Below are 22102 nucleotides of genomic sequence, written 5' to 3' on the forward strand. Positions count from 1 at the left end.
AGTCTGTACACAAAATCAGCAGCTGAACCTACTATCTCTGTTCCATTAACTTCGTACAAAAAAAAAAAGGAAAACCCATCTATCTCAATGTGCAGACCTACATCATTCGGCAACTAAATGTCGATACCAATGGCTTTTTTTTTTTAATTCAAAAAGTCACTGCTGTGAATGTGTAACATGCAAACCCGGGCTCCATTTTCCTGCTCCCTGGGCTGAGATGTGAGTAAAAGCCGCCAACCCCCCTCCCCAGCCCTCCTCCTCCTCCCGCACAGACACAGAGGGGAGGGGGAATCCCACAGCCGAGCACCGGAGAGGAGGGACACAACCCGGGAGGAAGAGGAGGCCGCAACCCCCCCTCCACCACTCGCTAGGCCCCGGCTCCGTACCGCTTCCTGGTTACCAGCTGCCGTTGTCAGGGAGGGAGGGAGAAGGAAAGAGGGGGGTCACGGCGGAGGGTCAAAGGGGAAAGGTCACCAACCCAGCATCCTCCGTGTTGGATACACAGCCATCTTGCTTCTGCGAGACAAGAAAATTCATGCGGTAAGTGGTTTTATTTGCCCGACTCCCGCCATGCCCTTATTTCCCTAGCCCAGCTAACCGTGCTCGCTGCTTATTAAGGGAGCAGGGCCAGAAGGCCGGGGGAAGAGCGGCGCGGAGGGAGGGGGAGCCCGGGGGAGGCCCAGGCGGCTTTTGTCTGCGCTCAGGCCGGGGAAGGCAAAGCTCTGGGTTACACAGCGGAACGCTTCGAAAAGGGCTTTCGTTCGTGTGTGAGAGAAATGGGCGAATAGGCCGCCTGGTAATGAGAAAATCCGCAGGGCTGTGCATACTAACTAGAGAGAGGAGGCTGGGAGAGGAGGAAGGCCGCGGCAACTGCAGGGCCTTGGGCCGCCAGCTTGGGGATGGGAAGGCCTCGGAACTCTCTGGCTTGTTCAGCCTTTACTTGTTATTGAACTACAAATCCCTTCAGCACTACAGAGCATAACGTGGTGCAGAGGGTTGTAGTGAAACGGCAGCTAGGGCCAAATGTGCATCCCTGTGATCCTTCTATCGGCACAAGGATTAACCTGGAACTACTGGGAATGGATGGGCACACACAAGTCACAGGGAGGAGGAAGCAGTCAACGATTTGGAAATGGAGGCTATTCTTATAAGTATTTTGCAGCTTTTCTCTCACTTCCTGGTTCAGGTTCAAGTGTAAAACTTCAGGGTTGTGGGTGATTTTGTGTTACAGCTCATCCCTTAGCAGCCTGACATGTAACAGAGCATCATTTGGCTGAAGAACTCTGCTTTGCTGCTGTACTGCCCCTTTCTTGCCACTTATAGCATCAGGCAGCAAAGAAAGGAATCCTGAAGCCTAGTGTTGGGAGCCATCAGCTTGCAAGCAAATTGCCTGGGCCACAGCTTGGCCTATTTTTTGTCCTAAATCACTAATCCAGAACTGGTCTTGCTCTTCTCTGTACAGAAAGAGTGACCATAAACCTGAATTTGAGTGCAGTCAGTGTTAGGACTCTTATATGTTCCAAAGTTGTTTACAGGTAAAGATAAGTATAGATTATTATTGAATGACTGCCTTAGAGAGACATTAGTTTGTGATGATGCAGGGTAATGTATAGATAAATATTAGCAAATGAGTGTAGTGGACTCCCATTGGACAACGAGCATTGGTATGATTTTTTCAGTGGTTTGCTCTTTATTCATCGTTGTACTATTCAAACAGCTTCCATACAAATAAAGATGGTTACTGTATGTATTTTGTGATGACTATTAGAAGAATGGATTTAACTGTTTATTATAATAGTCAAAAGAAGCTTAATAAGTATAATTTAATTTACCTTAATGTAAATAATTTAAATATATTTAACCAGTTGTTTCATACTCGTAACTTTTAACCACAACACTCCTATTATTATATGTCCCTTTGCTGCTGAGGTATGCTTGATGTTGACATTGACAGCACCTAAAGTTTGCCAGACCTAAAGTGATAATTGTCAGTCCCGACTGCAGCACTGCAAGGGCTGGCCCGATACCCATGGGTCAGGCAGATTCAGACTGCTGTCAGTGTAGCTAGCTTTGGGTCAGGTTATGTTGATCAATAAAAGCCCACAGTAACTTTTAGGCTAATGGCAGTTCTGTACCTTGTAAAATGCATTATAAATAAGTAGAAGTAGTATTCTTTAAGTAATATATATATATATATATATAAGTCTCGCAGAAAGCACTCCAAGGGAATATAAAAATCAAAAAAGTTTATTTAGACACAAATGTCTACGCGTTTCGATCCATACCGGATCGTCATCAGGACGATCCGGTATGGATCGAAACGCGTAGACATTTATGTCTAAATAAACTTTTTTGATTTTTATATTCCCTTGGAGTGCTTTCTGCGAGACTTTATACTATTTTATGGTCAGCACCAGGTCATTGGCGTTTTTGTTTGGTGAGTGCCGATTCTTTGAACAATATATATATATATATATATATATATATAATTATAATATCCTAGGAGTGCTGTCCTTGTTTCAGTGTATATATGTGTGTGTATATATATATATATATATATCTGCACGTACCACTGCCAGCAACATATAATTGAGTCCAGTTCACAGCACCTGTTCAAATTAGATCCCTAAAATTAAAATTTACATGTCAAGTAATAGGTTGAAATATTCTGTGGATAAACTGGCAGTTACACAGCTTCTGTAGACAAAAAGGTTAAAGGGATACTGTCATAGTTTTTATGGTATACTTTTTATTTCTAAATCACATAGCAAAAAATTCACTTTACCATATAAAATTTTATTCTTGATCCAGCAAATGTATTTTTTTGTTGTTGTAATATTGGTGTGTAGGCAGCCATCTTAGTGCTTTGTGCGTGAGCTTTCAGAAGGAGCCAGCGCTACACATTAGAACTGCTTCCATGTATCCTATTGTTTCTCCTACTCCCATGTACTCCCATGTAAGACTTGGATCTCTTACTATTGGGTGCTGTTCTGATATCTACTGATATCTACTGATATCTTGCTATCTTCCCATTTTTCTGCTGAGCTACTGCATCACTCCAACTTGCATCAGAGCACAAGTCACATGGCTGTGGTACCCTGGGAAAGAAAAATATGACTAGTCCCATGTGAAATTTCAAAATTAAATAAAATATTTTTATAAAATTTTTTTTTTTTATTACTTGCTGGTGAAACCTGTTCTGGCAATTTTCACCACACTGAGTGGATTCCCATTAGATACATGTGGCATAAATGTAATTTTAATATAAAAAAAAAAATCACCAGGTTTTCCTATAGATGTTTGCATGTTGGTTTCAAATTTAAAAGGGGCTGCTACCAATTTATAAGGTTACAGACATGTATAATATTTATAGGGGGAAACTATTTTATAAATTTCTAAGCCCTAATATGTTCAAAACTATAGAGAGCTCTACTTGCAAGGGTTTTATTGCCTACTCGAATACATACAGCACATATGCTGTTAGATACATTTCAGTTTAAGTAAAACTGTCCCTTCACATTGTTTATCTCAAATAAAAGAGCATGAAACTCAACCATATACTGTGTTTTAATGTCTCTTAATGTTTTTTCCATTATAATGAAACTGACACCTTCTAAGACCTGTTTCTCATTGTGTCCCCTGGACCAAGGGCCCATCTGGGACTTACAAAAAAAACCGAGATATTTATATATGTAAATAATTTAAATTTCCTGTGCGCACACAGCAGTATAAGTGAAACAAATATTACTGACATATTTGGAGCTAGTTTTTCAGAAGCATACATTTGTTTTAAAATGTAAACGTTTATGTTTAAAAAAAAAAATCTGTTGTGGTGATAGATATTTGCTAAAATGTAAAGTAAGCCTAGAATTTTTTTTTTTTTGTAAATATGCGCAGGACCATCCTTTTACACATCGAAAAGTATAATAATAGATCAGTGTATTTAGGCAGATACTTGGACCTGGGTTACGCAGGGATAATTTGAAGGATTGTTTTTCTTTCTGGTAAGTGTAAAGGCATACACAGTACAGGCTTTTATAAAATTACGATGCAAGTTGATCACAACTTTGATGGGCTTAGAGCAGAACAGACTCGCATCCACTTTTGTCTGACTTAATATTATGGAACTTTACAATGTGTTTGTTCCTGTTGACTTGGATCAGACTCAGAAAAAGTATGTTGTGTGAATAAGTCCAAAGAGTATTCTCTACCTGGTTTGGCACAGAAACAGTCATCCAGTTTGAGTACTGCTGTGCTCTGGAAACCCGGGTAAGACTTTATTTAAAGTTGCTGCTTTTTATTTCACTTTAAAGGTTGTTTACAGTAGCAGCTGTGAAGGGGTGTTTTTTGACAACTTAATTTATAGAAATAGAATTAAATAGGGTCTACTCACACTAGCTAAATTTTTTACCTTTACGGCTAGCTGCTATGATAATCTTGTGTCCCGTGCATCTTATTTTGTCACAAATTAACTTCAGGTCCTTCTTTCTTTATTTTTTTTGAAAGATCGCTGTGCCCTACATTTTTTAATGGTATTGGTCCAATAGATTTTTTTCTGTTGGTTTTATTTTCCCCGTTTATATGATTGTGTTACAGACTCAGCTAAAAGACTTAGTTTTGTTTAAAATGCCATATTTTGTGCCACATTGCCCAGCTTTTCTGTTGTGTTTTATCCCCCTTAGGCTGTGCTCATATGAGTGGTTTGGTTATCCCGGTATAGCTCCAGTTTTCCCCAGTCAGCCAGTATTGCAGTTTCTTCCCTATGGGTATAAGTATTGACAATTGTCCATCTGACTGCGGCACAGTTGCAGTCATTGGGTGATACAGCAGAGTGCTTAAAGAGATTTTCATGTGAAGTACGTGCCACGTAGAAGTCTAATTTGACTGCAGGCTTAAATTCATGCGAGGCATTGGTGTTGCCTAGCATTGAAAGGGGTATTCAAATGATCTGATTCATATTGTCGCCAGTATTGATGCAAGTGCTTGCCCAACATCCATAGGTTGGGCAGATTTGTGTGAAAGTGCACCTAGCTAAAGCTAGCTTTAAGTTGGGTTACACTGACTAGCAGCAGTGCACAGTAGTTTAGTGGCTCCAGCCGATCCACAGTCTTCCTTCCCCTCTTATCTGTCTGCACTGGTTCTGCTTATTAGCGCATGCAAAGTGGCTATTGCTCTAGTTAGTCATAACTAAAACTGGTTACCTGAAGCTTTAGATTCACGGAAAATATAAAATTAAATTATAGAGGCAAACTGCACAAAAAAAACATTGTATACCACTGTCTGCAGAAAACAGTTTGCAGATGCAGAGGCTTGTCATCACTGAATGTAGAGTTTGTGTATGAGCGATTTTGTTGCCTATTGCATACTAGATGTTTCTGGGCCTGAACACAATAGTGACTGGCATGCATCACTCAATGCCAGCTAAAGTGACCTAATGGTCCCTGCCAGAAGCACAGTAGTAGAGGAATAGCCAATCACAGCCCTTGTGTCACACAAGCAGATATAGGTTTCCTATCAGGTCAGCCTTGCTGCTGATTGGTTCCTACCCTACAGTGCAGCATGGAAAAGGAGGCAGCAGGAGATGGAAAAGATGGGAGAGGTGAGTAGGGTTTGGGCGAAAAATTTCAATAAAACCCGTAACAGTACTTTTCTGCTTTAAGTGAGGGTTAAAGTGGACCTGTCACCCAGACATAAAAAGCTGTATAATAAAAGCCCATTTCAAATTAAACATGAAATCCAAAATCATTTTTTTATTACCACATCCATACCCATTATAAAAGCATTTAAAAATCCCAGCTGTCAATCATATATTGCCTGCCCCGCCTCTATGCCTTAGGCATAGAGGTGGGGCAGAGAGTTACTTTCACTTTCAATTCAGAACTTTTTCGATGTTGCTGCTCTCCTCACATTCCCCCTCCCCCCCTCACCATGTAACTGTGTAACCAGTGCATGGACATGGGCATAAGGTCCCCCCATACTGGCACAGAAACAAGATATTGGCAGAATGCAATGCCTGCTTTGATAACAGTGTCCACAAAATGGCCCCTGCCTGCTTGCTGCAATTGTGAATTCCAAGGTTGAAGAAACTAAGATTAAAATAATTTATATAGTGTAAGTAAAGTTTATTTTGCTTGAAAACCACAATAGAAAACAATTTGGAATTATTTCTTAAGGTGACAGGTCCGCTTTAATGTCTTTTATTCATGGGTTTTAAGGCAGTGCTGTGTGTGTGTGTAGCACGAAGGCACGAGAATACATTTATTTTCGTAAGATTTTTTTTTTAATTTTTTTTTAAAGCTCTTCTCACCTTAACCTTGATTGTTGTTTTGCGTTTTGTTATTTCTCCCCTCTGCTTTAAGGGAATTTTCACCTTTGTAAATTTTAGTATGTTATAGATGGACATATTCTGGTGGTTGGGGTTACTGACAGCCAGTTCAGTTTTATAATTTAATTATTTCAGTCCCTTTTGATATTCAAATTTGTTGTCTGGTTGGTTGGTAGTCATCCTTACCAACCCAGTAGCAGTTAAAACTCAGAGCCTGAGAATTTCAGAAAAAAAAATAAAAAATGGCAAAAAAAACTGCAGTAGAACCCCCATTTTACATTTTTCAAGGGACCAGAAAAAAATGGTGTAAAATCCAAGAAAACGTAGAGTCTCGTAAATGAATTATATATTGGTGGGGCGAGGAAAAAATCTAAAATCGGGGTATGTAAAATTGCAGTCTCATTGTAACTGCAAGCAATTGTTAAACACAATGTCAGCATCATACTAAACGTTATTCGTACGGTGAGCTGCCTCTTTAACACTTTTACTGCCAAGCTGTGATTTCTTACAGCAGATACAATCAGCCATGTGTCTGCTGTTTGTGCTTCCTTCTCAAGCCCCACTGCGTCCCCCCCACACACTTCCTGCCTGGGACCCTAATCTTTGGGAAGAACCTTACTGGCCCTCACATTTACGCTCACATTCATGCATTTGCACAAATGCACAATACACATTTTATTAAAGTTAGCTTTTTATTTGCTTTTCTGGGTTTTTCCTTATGCACGCTTTTGCACATATTCATACTCATATTCATGTACACACAAGCATACAAATATTTTTATTTTTTTTTGTTTATCATTTTGTCTAAGTTTTTCCCTAAAAACTATTTATTTCACAGTGCGACTACTGAATCCAGTATTCTGACTACTTTTTTTTTTTTTTTTAATAGTAGCTGTGCCATTTGGTGTAGAAAGACGTCGAAACCTGTTCGGATTTGTCAAAATGTGTACTCTTCAAAAATGTTTTTTTTGGGGTTCTCTGAACAGTTAGGGGGTCTTACGACACATAATATGCAGTCGGGGGTTCTGTTTGCAGAAGCTCAGTTAGCAGGTGAGAGAATTCATATTCACTATTTTCATTTGGGGTCTGTACATTCCACATTCTTTGGTATATCTATGCAAATTGGGCATCATACTGTTCATTAGACTTGGTGTTCATATTTGGGGTGATTTGCCCTTGTATGTAAAAAACTGAAATAAAGCAAATTGCAGAATTTTTAGGCGATATTCAGAAATGCCATCAAAACTGCTAATATTTGGAAAGGTTTGCTGTTTGGGTTAGAAAGAAATATTTACACATTTTGGATTTGTCTGAATGTGTACTTTTCAAAAATATATAGTATATTTTTTGCAGCTTTTACCTCACTTAACTGGCCACATGTTTATAAATTAGGTAAATGTAAGCTATGAAATTAGTATGCACAAGGTATATTTTTGGGGTCTCCAAGTGCCACGTAGTTTGATACACCTATGTACATTGGGCATCAAACTGTTCAGAATACCTCTGGTGTTCATATTAAGGGTGTCTTTTATATGGTTACCTAATGACTTGTAGGAGATAAGATGCTGCCAAATAGAAGTCTTGAGGTGATTTTCGGAAATGTCATAAAAATCGCCTATTTTAGGAAAGCTTTGCGGCTTGGTACTTTGGAGTATAAAGACGTGTACCAATTTTAGACTCGGGGAAATGTGTGTTTTTAGAAAATATATGGTTATCCAGGGGTCAAACATACTTTTATGTGGCTTTACCCTACATAAAATGATGTAAATGTGTTAATTTTGAAATAGCTGAAATGATAGATCATATGGGGTATCTTCACCTTGGGGACCCATGGGGTACATATTTAGGATGTTTTATCTTGGTACCTAATGGTACCTAGACGTGGGAGATAAGATACTACAAAGTGAAATCTTTGAGATGATTTTCAGAGATATCATCAAAATTGCCTAATTTAGGTAAGCTTTGCAGCTTGGTACTTTGGAGTAGAAAGGCATGTGTAAAACATCATATATATATATATATATATAAAAAAAATATATGGGTTTTTGAGGTGAGTGTACTTATTTTGTACCTTGACCCCACATTAAAGGATGTAAATGTGTTCAGTGGACCACTGGCATTCATATTTGGAACCTAAAATATTTGGGAGATAAGATACTGTAGACTGGAAGATTATTTTTCAAAAATTTCACAATTTTTTTTTTTTAATAAAAACGGATACATTTAGGAAAGCATTGCAACTTGGTCATTTGGAGAAGACAGTTTTGCCTAGGGTAAACCTACTGTACGTGGAATATTTGGCTTGGAAATCTAAAGTATGCAGTTTTCTGGAGCAGTGCTTTGGAAATGCTGTGTATGACAGGTAGGCAGAGGAACGAATGCTCAAAAGTTTTTGTATGTAGCCTTAAAGGAGAAGGAAAGGTAAAAATCACCTGGGGGTGCCAAATGTTAGGCACCAGTGATTGTAATCGTTTAACTTTTACCACACTAGCCCGGGGTAGCTGCAAGTGAGTGTTTCCTCTTCCTTCTGTCTTCTGAATCCGAATTGTCTCAGCAACAATTTAAAAAAGTTGTAATTTTTGGGCAAAACCCAGTGAAATTTTGAAAGCCTCAAGACAAAAGAAAGATCTTTAAGGAAAGGACCTATGCAATTGAATTCAAAATGAACTCTGCAAGTTTAATCTGGCGAATTGTCGAATTTGGATGTTTAACAATTTAAACGCATAGTAAATCTCTGAAAAATTGCAGCGATTTGTTTTCTGAAACTTGTTTCTTAAAAAAAATTTGGATCAAAGATCAAGTGTTGGTAAATGAGCCCCTTAAAGTAGGGTGATCCAAATTATGGCAAGATCCATTATCCAGTAAACCCCAGGTCCTGAGCATTATGGATAACTGGTCCCGTACCTGTACCTCTAGTCTTCCCTGCGTACTCTTCTTTGGGTACAAGCTTTGCTGTAAAGCCGTAACCCCCCCTCCCTTAAAACGTGTGTGTATATATAGAACATGGGGCTCCTTAGAGGAGGTCGGATTTTTGGTGCTGGGTTTTTTTTTTTTGCGCTACAATTGATAAAGTAAAGGTTTTATGACTTTTTCCCACATGTACTTTTTCAGTCCAGAATTTTTAGTAAATGTCCGATATTAATGTTTAAAAAATCATTTAAACATTAATTAAACCCAAAAGGATTATTCTGCATCACAGGGAAAATAAGTATTGAACACATCAACATTTTTCTCTGTAAATATATTTCTAATGGGGCAATTGACATGAAATTTACACCAGATGTCGGTAACAACCCAAGTAATCCACACATAAAAAGAAATCAAAACAAATAAGTCTTTACAGTTGTTCTAGGGGTTTTAATGTTTTGTTTTTTGGGCAAAATGTGGTAATAAAAACAGCCTTGGGTACCAATACTCCTGCATGTAGAATAACCAATGGGGTCATAAACTGTACTTCATCAAAGTTTAAAGGATTATATTTTACAATGTGGATAAGGAAAAGGTTCAAATACGTAGTATATTCTACCTGTATCCAATATGTTGATATTTTGTCTTCTTGGGCCCTTTCTGTACAGCGCACACATACAAACACACACAGGTGTAGAATATTTTATTTTAAAAACATGATATTCAGAGAGCACTGGATTCATAAAAGCCATCCCCAGTAGACTTCATTTTTAGAAAATTATTCTAATTCTTTGTAATAATAAAACTGTACAGGTATGGGACCTGTTTCCAGAACGCTCAGGACCTGGAGTTTTCCTGATAAGGGATCTTTCCATAATTTGGATCTCTATACGTCTGTGGGAAAAAAAAAAACATTAAAAGGACATGTCAACCCCCAAAATAATTTTTTGACTAATATAAGAGAACATACTTCTAAAGACATTTCCAATATCAATTTATTATTGAACTCCTGGTTGTTACTTTTTAAACAATGGTGCAAGTGCCAGGTTCCTCCAACAAGTCAGGTCTGTATAATCTGCTGCATTGTGTTTCAATGATTTCAAATGCCAGAGCCACCAGGGCAGGAAATAGAAAGGACAGGCAGACACTGCTTTTAATAGAAATTACATATAACTAAAAAACAATTACAAATATGTAATGAATGTATATTGCAAAGTTGCTTAGAAATTAAGTTTTCTTTCATTAAGGTATGGTTTTATTATTACAGAGAAAAAGGAAATATTTTTTTTAAAAATGTGAATTATTTTCTTAAAATAGAGTCTATGGGAGGTGGCCTTTCTGTAATTTAGAACATTCTGCATAATGGGTTTCTGGATAACAGATCCCATACCTATGTCTTGTACTTGTTCCTTTCTTAGCTAGCATGAATCCATATTGGTGGCAAAATAATTTTGATATTATAACTATGCAGTGTCCTACACCAGTACAGAACTGATAAATAAACATAAACCATCCTGTGTTAAAGGTAAAAGGGCATACAGAACAAAAGATGATTTAGCTTAAAGGAACAGTAACGCCAAAAAAGAGTTTTAAAGTAAATGAAATATAATGTACTGTTGCCCTGCACTGGTAAAAGTTGTTTTTTTGCTACAGTAACTCTACTATAGTTTATATATAATAAGCTGATGTGTGGCCATGGGGGCAGCCATTCAAGCTGGAAAAAAGGAGAAAAGGCACAGGTTACATAGCAGATAACTGATAAGCTCTGTAGAATACAATAGTGTTTTATCTGTTATCTGCTAAGTGCCTGTGCCTTTTCTCCTTTGAATGGCTGCCCCCATGGCTACATAGCTGCATTCTTTATATAAACCATAGTAGTGTTTCTGCGGCAAAACACCAGTTGTACCAGTGCAGGGCAGCAGTACATTATATTGGAATTTCTTTCATACACTTGAATTTTTTGGTGTTACTGTTCCTTTAAAGGAGAAGGAAAGGTAAAAACTAAGTAAGAAATGGTCTATGTAAATACATAAGCACTCACAGAAAAGCTGCACTGAATCCTCTATCAAAAAAAAAAAACTATTTCTTGTCTCCTTTTTGGGAACGTGTTCTTCGGTATCAGACTTCCTCTCTTTTAGGACTTCTTTAGGTTTGGGGCACGAGTCTGCTCAGTTCTCTCCTCTCTCACTTCTCCTGCTCTCCCGTCCCATAAAAATGCATAAGAATTCACTCCCCCTCCCCCCTTCAGGAATGTGTGATCTGAGCTTCCAACTGCTATAACTGCAGGAGGAAGCTACTAAGACCAAGCTAATATGGCAGCTGCTATCAGAGGGAGCTTCTAGGGATCTTTACTCGGGTATAATAAAGCTTTCTGCGGAATAAATACAGCATTCTAGGTGGCACTAATGTGGCAAATCTATTGGCAGTAAAATGCCAAAATGTCTCTCCTTTAATTACTCTTATCTCTACCCTGCAGTTTATCAGCTCATGATATAAATGCTGTCCTAACATCTTTGGGTGGGTTAGGATTAACCTATGGGATTCTCACAATTAACTTGGTACATTATGTCATCTATGAATGTTAAATAAGTTCTAAAAAGGTATGTCTTGCAAAACTTCTGGCCCTAGGGCCAAACGGTGGGTATTGGCGCCGTCGGTTTATTGGATCTGGGACAGCATTGGCTCCTTGATGCGGTCCCTGATCTGACGGAAAAATCAAACCTGCTCGATTGAGATCTGCAGATTTCAGGCCAGATGTCGGTCAGGCAGGCCTGTCCGTGCCTATACACGGGCAGATAAGCTGCCGAATAGGTCTAAAGCAGGAGTCCTCAAACTTTTTAAGCAGGGGACCAGTTCACGGCCCCTCAGACTGTTGAGGGGCCAGACTATAGTTTGTCCTCAAACTACGGCCCCCAGCCCTCACCCCTGGCTACTACCAGTCTACCTCAGCATGGTCCTCGGCCCTTGCGTGTCATGTCACCCTGTCACACCGGCTGATGCTAATGACATGTCCAGCGAGGACCATGCTGAGGCAGACAGGTAGTAGCCAGGGGTGAGGACACAGCAGGGGCCAGGTAAATGACGGGGAGGCCATATCCGGCCCGCGGACCGTAGTTTGAGGACCCCTGGTCTAAGGGACCGATGGCAGCAGCTAAAATTGGCCCATGGCCAACTTTAGCTGCCCCTGATAGATCTCTGCTACCGTGTGTGAATAACCATTTCACTGGCAACAATAGGTGTCGCTGGTGGAAAGGCCTACAAATCGGTTCAGCTTTCCGATGTTGCCTGCAGGAAGAATCTTTTTGCAACTTTGTGCGATGTGCAGACATTTTGAATCTCTGCGGTAGCAGAGATCTATGACAAGTGACTAAATCTCTTCATGGGACATTAGCCTAAATCTGGCCATACACGTTAAGATTTTTAAACAATCTTTTTGTTATCATAGGACCAAGCTTACTTAGAAGTAAGTTTTGTCCATCAACAAAAATTACCATTTCCAGCAATATCTTGTAATTGAAGTTAAGGAAACTGCCGGCTTGGTCCGGCAAACAGTTGGACAATGGGCAAATTTCATTGCTAATGATGAAAATTCTCAAACCTGCCTGATCAATTTTCCCACATGTTATTGACCTGAACAAAAGCACAATAGAATTTACTGATCACTTTGTGTAGCCAGTTGGCAAACTTTAGTAATTCTAACTACTTTCCCCAGATGAGCAAACAGTAATAAACCGTTATAAGATATCTTTTTTGAAAGAAAGTCTAAGTCACTTGGGGGTGCCAAAATGTCACCCCCAAGTGACTAAAATCCCTTAACTTTTACCCCAGGCTGGTGCCCCTGTACGGAGAGAACAGCACCAGCCCGGGGTAGCAGCGATCGCTTCCTTGTTCGCTGCACGCACATGCGCAGTAGAGTGAGAAGCCGAACTTTGAACAGAGAAGTGGGCGTTTCACTCTACTGCGCATGCGCCTGTCCCGGACAATAAACAGCAGCGTGAATAGGGAAGAAGGAAGCACTCGCTACAGGTACCCCGGGCTGGTGCTGTTTTCTCCTAACAGGGGCACCAGCCCGGGGTACAAGGTAAGCGATTTAAGTCACTTGGGGGTGCCTAACATTTTGGCACCCCCAAGTGACTTAGACTTTCCTTGCCCTTTAACTTCCCTTTTGGACCGTGACAGATGGGGGATTAGTCGCCTGCGACAAATCTCCCTTGTCGCGGGTGACTAATCTCCCCAAAATGCCATCCCACCGGCTAGAATGTAAATTGCCGGGTGGCATGTGCGCCAATTTGCCGAAATCGCCGAAGTTGCCTTGAGAGGAAACTTTGACGATTTCGGTGCTGCTAGTAAAGGTGGCCATACTTGGGCTGATTCTAGCTGCCGATATCGGTCCCTTAGACCGAATCGGCAGCTTATCGGCCCTTGTTTGGGCACTAACGTTGGGCCTGCCTGAAATTCGCCAGATCTAGATCGGGCAGGTTTAAAAATGTGGTCTGATTGGGGACCGCATTGGCTCATTGATGCAGCCCCCGAACTGACTGTGCATATACCTGTAGCTCTAATACGGCCCTGGGGCTGTTTGGCCCCAGGGCCAAACGGCCAAATTAGCCTGAATAAGCCCAATATCGCCCACCCGTAGGTGGGGATTTCGGAAGAAGATCTGCTCGCTTGGCAACCTTGCCAAGCGAGCAGATCTTAGTGTATATGGCCACCTTAAGTGATGGCAACCAATTTATTATTTGCTTAAAACAATTACCGGTAAATGCTATTTGCTAATGTGCTCCATTTCTCACTAGACAAGGTTTAAACTTGGCATGTGGTTATAACATTACCTCATAAATTATTTCTACAGTTTGGCTTATATACAGTGTTGTGAAAAACTATTTGCCCCCTTCCTGATTTCTTATTCTTTTGCATGTTTGTCACACTTAAATGTTTCTGCTCATCAAAAACCGTTAACTGTTAGTCAAAGATAACATAATTGAACACAAAATGCAGTTTTTAAATGAAGGTTTACATTATTAAGGGAGAAAAAAAACTCCAAATCTACATGGCCCTGTGTGAAAAAGTGATTGCCCCCCTTGTTAAAAAATAACTTAACTGTGGTTTATCACACCTGAGTTCAATTTCTGTAGTCACCCCCAGGTCTGATTACTGCCACACCTGTTTCAATCAAGAAATCACTTAAATAGGAGCTACCTGACACAGAGAAGTAGACTCAAAAGCTAGACATCATGCCAAGATCCAAAGAAATTGAGAAACAAAAGTAATTGAGATCTATCAGTCTGGTAAAAGTTATAAAGCCATTTCTAAAGCTTTGGGACTCCAGCGAACCACAGTGAGAGCCATTATCCACAAATGGCAAAAACATGGAACAGTGGTGAACCTTCCCAGGAGTGGCCGGCCGACCAAAATTACCCCAAGAGCGCAGAGACAACTCATCCGAGAGGCCACAAAAGACCCCAGGACAACATCTAAAGAACTGCAGGCCTCACTTGCCTCAATTAAGGTCAGTGTTCATGACTCCACCATAAGAAAGAGACTGGGCTAAAACGGCCTGCATGGCAGATTTCCAAGGCGCAAACCACTTTTAAGCAAAAAGAACATTAAGGCTCGTCTCAATTTTGCTAAAAAACATCTCAATGATTGCCAAGACTTTTTGGAAAATACCTTGTGGACCGACGAGACAAAAGTTGAACTTTTTGGAAGGTGCGTGTCCCGTTACGTCTGGTGTAAAAGTAACACAGCATTTCAGAAAAAGAACATCATACCAACAGTAAAATATGGTGGTGGTAGTGTGATGGTCTGGGGTTGTTTTGCTGCTTCAGGACCTGGAAGGCTTGCTGTGATAGATGGAACCATGAATTCTACTGTCTACCAAAAAATCCTGAAGGAGAATGTCCGGCCATCTGTTCGTCAACTCAAGCTGAAGCGATCTTGGGTGCTGCAGCAGGACAATGACCCAAAACACACCAGCAAATCCACCTCTGAATGGCTGAAGAAAAACAAAATGAAGACTTTGGAGTGGCCTAGTCAAAGTCCTGACCTGAATCCTATTGAGATGTTGTGGCATGACCTTAAAAAGGCGGTTCATGCTAGAAAACCCTCGAATAAAGCTGAATTACAACAATTCTGCAAAGATAAGTGGGCCAAAATTCCTCCAGAGCGCTGTAAAAGACTCGTTGCAATTTATCGCAAATGCTTGATTGCAGTTATTGCTGCTAAGGGTGGCCCAACCAGGTACAGGTATAGGACCCGTTATCCAGAATGCTCGGGACCAAGGGTATTCCGGATAAGGGGTCTTTCCATAATTTGGATCACCATACCTTAAGTCTACTAAAAAATTAACAAAATATTAATTAAACCCAATAGGATTGTTTTGCATCCAATATGGATTATTTATATCTTAGTTGGGATCAATTACAAGTTACTGTTTTATTTCTACAGAGAAAAAGGAAATCTGTTTTAAAATTCTAAATTATTTGATTAAAATGGAGTCTATGGGAGACAGGCTTTCCGTAATTCGGAGCTTTCTGGATAACGGGTTTCCGGATAAGGGATCCCATACCTGTATTAGGTTAATTACTTTTTCACACAGGGCCATGTAGGTTTGGATTTTTTTTCTCCCTAAATAATAAAAACCCTCGTTTAAAAACTGCATTTTGTGTTTACTTGTGTTATCTTTGACTAATCGTTAAATGTGTTTGATGATCAGAAACATTTTGTGTGTCAAACATGCAAAAGAATAAGAAATAAGGAAGGGGGCAAATAGTTTTTCACACCACTGTGTTTCCATTTTATGTTCCTAAAAGCCTTTTTAATCAGATTACAATATAGTTATGTTGCCTAGTGTCTAACATATGAGAGAACCTAGATATTGTATCAACGAACTTTGAAAGATAAAGTTGATTTTATTATTAGGGCTATATTGTGACAAATACCTGGGTAAAAACATTTTTTTGAACATATTACTTGGATCACTGCAGTTTGGGAGTCAGTAGAATGCAGTATAATACTGTCTGACTATATCATATCATGCTTACATCCTGTAATGGCGCATGTGTGTTTCATATTGTACTGTTTGTGTGTGTGTGTGTGTACAGGTATGGGACCCATTATCCAGAAAGCTCTGAATTACTGGAAGGCCATCTCCCATAGACTACATTATAAACAAACTATTCAAATTTGAAAAAATATTTTCCCTTTTTCTCTGTAATAATAAAATAGTACCTTGTACTTGATCCCAACTAAGATATAATTAATCCTTATTGGAGGAAAAACATTCCTGTTGGGTTTATTTAATGTTTAAATGATTTTTAGACCTAAGGTATGGAGATTCAAATTACAGAAAGACCCCCTTTCTGTAAAACCCCAGGTCCTGAGCATTCTGGATAACAGGTCCCATACCTGTATATAAATTTTTGCTTCATAAAGAGGCATTCTGCACTCAGACATTTATTTTAAACAAAGTTTTTGTCTGTGTAACTAAACATTATTTTACACATTTAACACACATTATCACACTAAAATATTTCATCTATTAACCATAACTTTACAGGGCTATATCTAACAGAGGATGAAATAATTGTAAATGAAAAATGTATTATTAAATTGTATCATCCACCAGAATGGCTGCACTGGATTAAACTCATGTCATGATTGTGAAGGGCAAAGCAGTTAATATCTTAAGAAGATTTCATTTATTTTCTGTAATCTTTCGACTTTTAGAGAGGGCATTTATTTGATTTGCATAGAGGTACTGTACCAAAATCTCTAATAGTAAAGTCTACTCTTTACATCAACATAATCAAAGTAGGGGTGGAAAGTTTTGGGGGCTTACTGCCTCAAGAGCCAAATTAATGCCAATAAATATCTCCAAACAGCACTCTGCGCTTATATCAGTGTGCCATTACCTGATACATTTTATTGAAAGCCCAGCATAACACTCTGCAGGGTTTTCATAAAATGTATCCTATCATGGAGATTTGCTATAAGTGCAGAGTGCTGTTTGGAGATATTCATTGACTGTACTAAAATCATTATCAGGTGCTGCACGGTGCTTGTTTATTTTGCATGTTAATTAATAGCAAAATCAAGCCAATTGTCTTTACTCAGTACTGGTAAACTACTGACTCTGATGTCCAGGACATAATTAAGGTTTTTTTTTTTTTTTCTTTTACATTACAGAATCTGTAGTATGACAGTAGTATCTGTGGAGTTTGCCCAGTGCAAGTAGCACTCTGGAATTTGCTTAATATCCAGTTCAGCTTTAGGACCATGGAGCATAGGATATATGAAAATAAGCAACTGTTGGTTATTAACAGTGCAGCTAAACAGTACAATACGAACCCCAATAATCCAGTAAGCGCCAAGAATTACAGTACATCCTTTGTTTACAGGGGAACTCAAGCCTAATTTAAAGTAAAAGTAAGGCCTAATATCTTCGAATTTCCTAGTTTGGCTGTTGGACCAATTGAACACATCTCAACACCGGAAACCAGGTGCATTTTGTGTTGCTTATGGTTCAAGTGATGTCCTATAGAAATGCATTTCTGTCTGAATAGTGTGTGATTTAATGTCTTTTTTTAGTTATAGTGGTGGATGGAAAGCTGTTTACACCTCTTCTCATTGCTATCAACGGGAAATTAACTTTTGCAAATAGCAGCATCTTTAAAGGAGAACTTCCAAACCAAAATTTGTAAAAAAAAACACCCACACAACACAAACACCTAATATACCTATCACTGTAATCTATTCCTTCAAAAAGTATGAATAAAGGCCAATTTATATGTTGAAATGCAGTTGCAAAACAGTTCTTTTTCATTCTGCATCATATGAACTCCTGGCAGGGGTTGGGGGACTAAAACACAGATATTACAAATTATAACTTCTTCACAGCTTACAGACAGCATGCAGGAGCTGCATAACCCACAATAAAATGCACTGTGATGTTACTTTCTTTATTGACATCACGTGTGCAGGAAACTGGAGGATGCAGGCTAAGGACAGTCGACTGTTAAATTTTTTTTTTTTTTTTTAGTCTTTAAGTTGCCAGCCAGATCAGCAGGAGAAGGGCTAGGCTCAGGTAACATTCCAAACCATATTATTATATCATGGAAAGGCTGTGCAGTTATTACTTTTGAAAGAGCTTAAGTTGTGTTTGGGCGGAGTTCCCCTTTAAGGGTGCATCTTGGGGCAGCAATCAAAACACTTATCATATATAACAGTATTTTAGAGTGATCTAACTTGGTCAGCACAGTTACCAGTTTTCTTTTTTTTTTTGTCTGTGATGTCATGATTTGAGTATTATGGCTTCTAATGGAGTACTGTAGTAGTTAAAACCCTGTCACTGCTTCATGTAGTAAAGCATAGAGCAGCGATACATAGGAAGTAATAGATTGACACTGCTCTCAAACATCCACTTATAGGGGTAGTTAAGTTTCTTTAAATAAATAAATTATTGAGCTTTCCATTAGATTAGTCCCCCTGATCTGTAGCTCATTTTAAATATATTTAGGATCCCAGGCATAAACTGTGATGCCCCCCCCCCATGGAAATATGTAGAGACAGTCACATGACTTCAATTAAATATCTAGATGTTTCAGAATCTGAACTTGAGCTTTGATGTCCTGGCTTATCCTGAAATGTGCTTATCTCAAACACAATTTGGCAGTCTTATCACTAAGTACAGGCTTACAGACTGACATGCTCTTACAGCAGAATGATGTTCATGCAGCCAAAACTAAAGTGACATTTGGTGGCAAATGCAGCTCCGTGTGTATTTCAGCCTGACGTTATTGATGCCCCCTTATCTTCAATTCATTTATTTGTTCGGGTTTCACACTGAGGTATACAGTGAATTGTTTTAGTAGGTTATAATCAACTTGGTTCATTTGTGTTACTGTTGAGTATACAGTGCAGTTTTGGGCTCCAGTCCTTAAGAATGATATTAATGAGCTGGAGAGAGTGCAGAGACGTGCAACTAAACTGATTAAGGGGATGGAAGATTTAAACTATGAGGTTAGACTGTCATGGTTGGGGTTGTTTTCTCTGGAAAAGAGGCACTTGCGAGGGGACATGATTACTCTGTTCAAGTACATTAGAGGGGATTATAGGCAGATGTTCTTTTTTCCCATAAAAACAATCAACGCACAAGAGGTCACCCCTTTAGATTAGAGGAACGGAGCTTCCATTTGAAGCAGTGTAGGTGGTTTTTCACGGTGAGGGCAGTGAGGTTGTGGAATGCCCTTCCTAGTGATGTGGTAATGGCAGTTTCTGTTAATGCCTTTAAGAGGGGCCTGGATGAGTTCTTGAACAATCAGAATATCCAAGGCTATTGTGATACTAATATCTACAGTTAGTATTAGTGGTTGTATATGTAGTTTATGTATGTGAGTGTATAGATTGGTAGGTGTGGGTTGTGTGTGCTGGGTTTACTTGGATGGGTTGAACTTGATGGACTCTTGATGGGTCTTTTTTCAACCGTATGTAACTATGTAACTGTTGCAATGCAAGTAAATTATGTAGTAAATGTTACATAATGTGTCCATATAGTTCAGCATTCTGTATATAGTACAGTGTTAAGTTATAAGTGCAATTTAATTAAACTTTGCAGCTTTATTCAATTTCCTGGGCATTGTGACCATTAATTAGGTAGTCAGTCCTCTTTTTTACTTTTCTCCTACAGGGTTTCCCACATATTCGATAGTTATAATTGTTTGTGGGGGGGGGTGTGTGGAAATACCAGTTATATCATAATGCTCAATAAGATCTTTTAACTGTAGCCCTCACAATTTGCCCAAAAAGCTATTTGCAGACAGTTAGTTAGTTGTGCCATCACACATGGCATGCTTATTAGAAGGGGCCGCTGCAATTGCGTCTGGCAAGATTAAGTCTAATAAGGTCTGAAAGACTCTTTTCTTATTATTAAAATACATTGACTGTCGGATGTGGCTGCATAAACAAAACATTCCATCCGACTTTATTTAATCTGACGTGCATTACATCAGAGGGGATCATATTTTGTAGGATTCCACAAAATCTTGCAGTTGTGTGACAATATTTTGTGGGTCAGATAAAATATCAAAATATCATGTAGTTTAAATCTCTTGGTGGTATCTTTTTTTACCACTATACTTCGCTACATTCTCACGTGAATTTATTTAACCCTGTCTAATCTTACTTTATTAGACCCCATTCTGCCTAGGTGCTATCCTTTACAGCTTTAGAGGTCGCACCCCAACAGAAAAATTAACCCAATGGTTAAGGAACACAAAACTTTTTCCCCTACTAATACTTTAGCCTAGCCAGTTTGGCTCAAAAAAAAAAAATGCTCAAAAATGTATTGATTAACTGTCCCAAATCAGTGCTATTACCCTGAACCACATGTGTCCTTTAGCAATTTACCAAATGCGATCACCCCAGTTTTTGCACTCTATATGCTGACTTAAAAAATATGCCTTATTGATGTTTTTTTTTTCTTCTTATAACTACACTTTTATAGAACAGTTAGTTAGTGAATATTCTTTCCACAGAATAAGTGATCCAAATGAGTCCCAGTGGTTGTATTTATACTATCTGGTCTGCTGATGAGACAGTCGAACATAAAATACTTTTCCATTTTTTCCAGTCCAGTGAAAGCATCCGTATATCCGTTGGTATTAACTTAATGCTATTTTTGTATTTATTTTTATATTTAAGCTTGAATTATCTGATGGGATTTATGTGGTTGCTCAGAAATAGTGGTTAAACGTATTTTGTGTTCTTTAGGCTTTTCAAACAAAGTAAATAAAGTATCATCAGTTTTAGTTTTAGAGAAAATCACAGCGTCTGTCTCACTGGTGTAATCTTATTGCTTTTTAATTTTTAGGTGACATACAGCATGTTTGGTGCTTCAAGAAAGAAGTTTGTAGAAGGTGTCGAAAGTGACTACCATGATGAGAATATGTATTATAGCCAGTCTACGATGTTTCCACATCGGTCGGAGAAAGATGTAAGTTGAGTTTCATAGCAAAATGCTGCAAATAACTTTCAGAGCACACAAAATAGAAGTATTCTTGTGTTTAGTGTGTAAGTTATAACTGCAAAGGTTGGGGACTTGGGTGCATGTTCCTGTGAGTGGCAATACCTTTGGTGGACAATTTAAGGCACAGATATATAACAATATGTAAACAGTCCTAAAGTACAACATAGTGTAAAATCCCATGTGTCTATAAAGCTGCAGAAAGATTTATGTGTAGCAGATTTTAAAATTCTATTATAAAAGGAGCTGTAAATTTCAGCTGTAGTCTGACAAAATAAAATACCTTTTATAAACACCATGGTTTGCTCTTTGTAATTGTGATGTATGGTGTTAATTCATGTATAGTTACAAACAAGGTTTATAAATACATTTAAAAAGACAGCTTGCATTGTAAATAAGCACAGTTGGCTTTTAACAGTTTCACACCACTGTGTTTTTTTTTTCTGGCAAAAAAGTACTATGCTTGTATTTCAACATATTCATGAGTGCTTATGTTGTTAAACTATCATACTTCTGAAGCAAAATAAAGAACCTTTTTATATGGTGAAGTAAGGTAACCCAGTAACTTTGTGTAGCTGGAAAAATTATGTGGAAATTTAAAGATAGTCAGTCTAGATCTTGACTGATTTAGAGATTGTTGGGTATACATTTTTGTGAGCCTTCTCTCATTGTGTTCATTTGCACTAATGATATATAAATATATATATATATGTTTCGTGTTATTTAGATGCTGGCATCTCCATCACCATCCGCATCGGGTCAGCTGTCACAGTTTGGGGCCAGTTTATATGGACAACAAAGTAAGATTCTTTTGGCTTATGAGGAATTGCATCCTTTGGAAATGAATC

The 22102-nt window shown here is 38.8% G+C and overlaps 1 protein-coding gene across 2 annotated transcripts in view; it reads left to right on the forward strand.

The window, feature by feature from the left end:
- The first annotated feature begins 261 nt into the window (after positions 1 to 261).
- The window catches only part of cnot2 (CCR4-NOT transcription complex subunit 2), a 48478-nt gene continuing 26637 nt past the window's right edge, over positions 262 to 22102 (forward strand). Inside the window, exons 1-3 of one of the 2 annotated variants that reach the window (XM_012958512.3) lie at positions 262 to 540; positions 21102 to 21224; positions 21982 to 22054. In XM_012958512.3, the coding sequence (XP_012813966.1) occupies positions 21114 to 21224; positions 21982 to 22054 (184 nt within the window). In that variant the 5' untranslated portion in view covers positions 262 to 540; positions 21102 to 21113. Of the gene's footprint in view, positions 541 to 21101; positions 21225 to 21981; positions 22055 to 22102 lie in introns of those variants that run through there. The other variant, NM_001113129.1, reaches the window with a different exon arrangement.

This window comes from Xenopus tropicalis, chromosome 3 (genome assembly GCF_000004195.4).
Source record: "Xenopus tropicalis strain Nigerian chromosome 3, UCB_Xtro_10.0, whole genome shotgun sequence".
In the NCBI taxonomy this organism is placed as follows: domain Eukaryota; kingdom Metazoa; phylum Chordata; class Amphibia; order Anura; family Pipidae; genus Xenopus; species Xenopus tropicalis.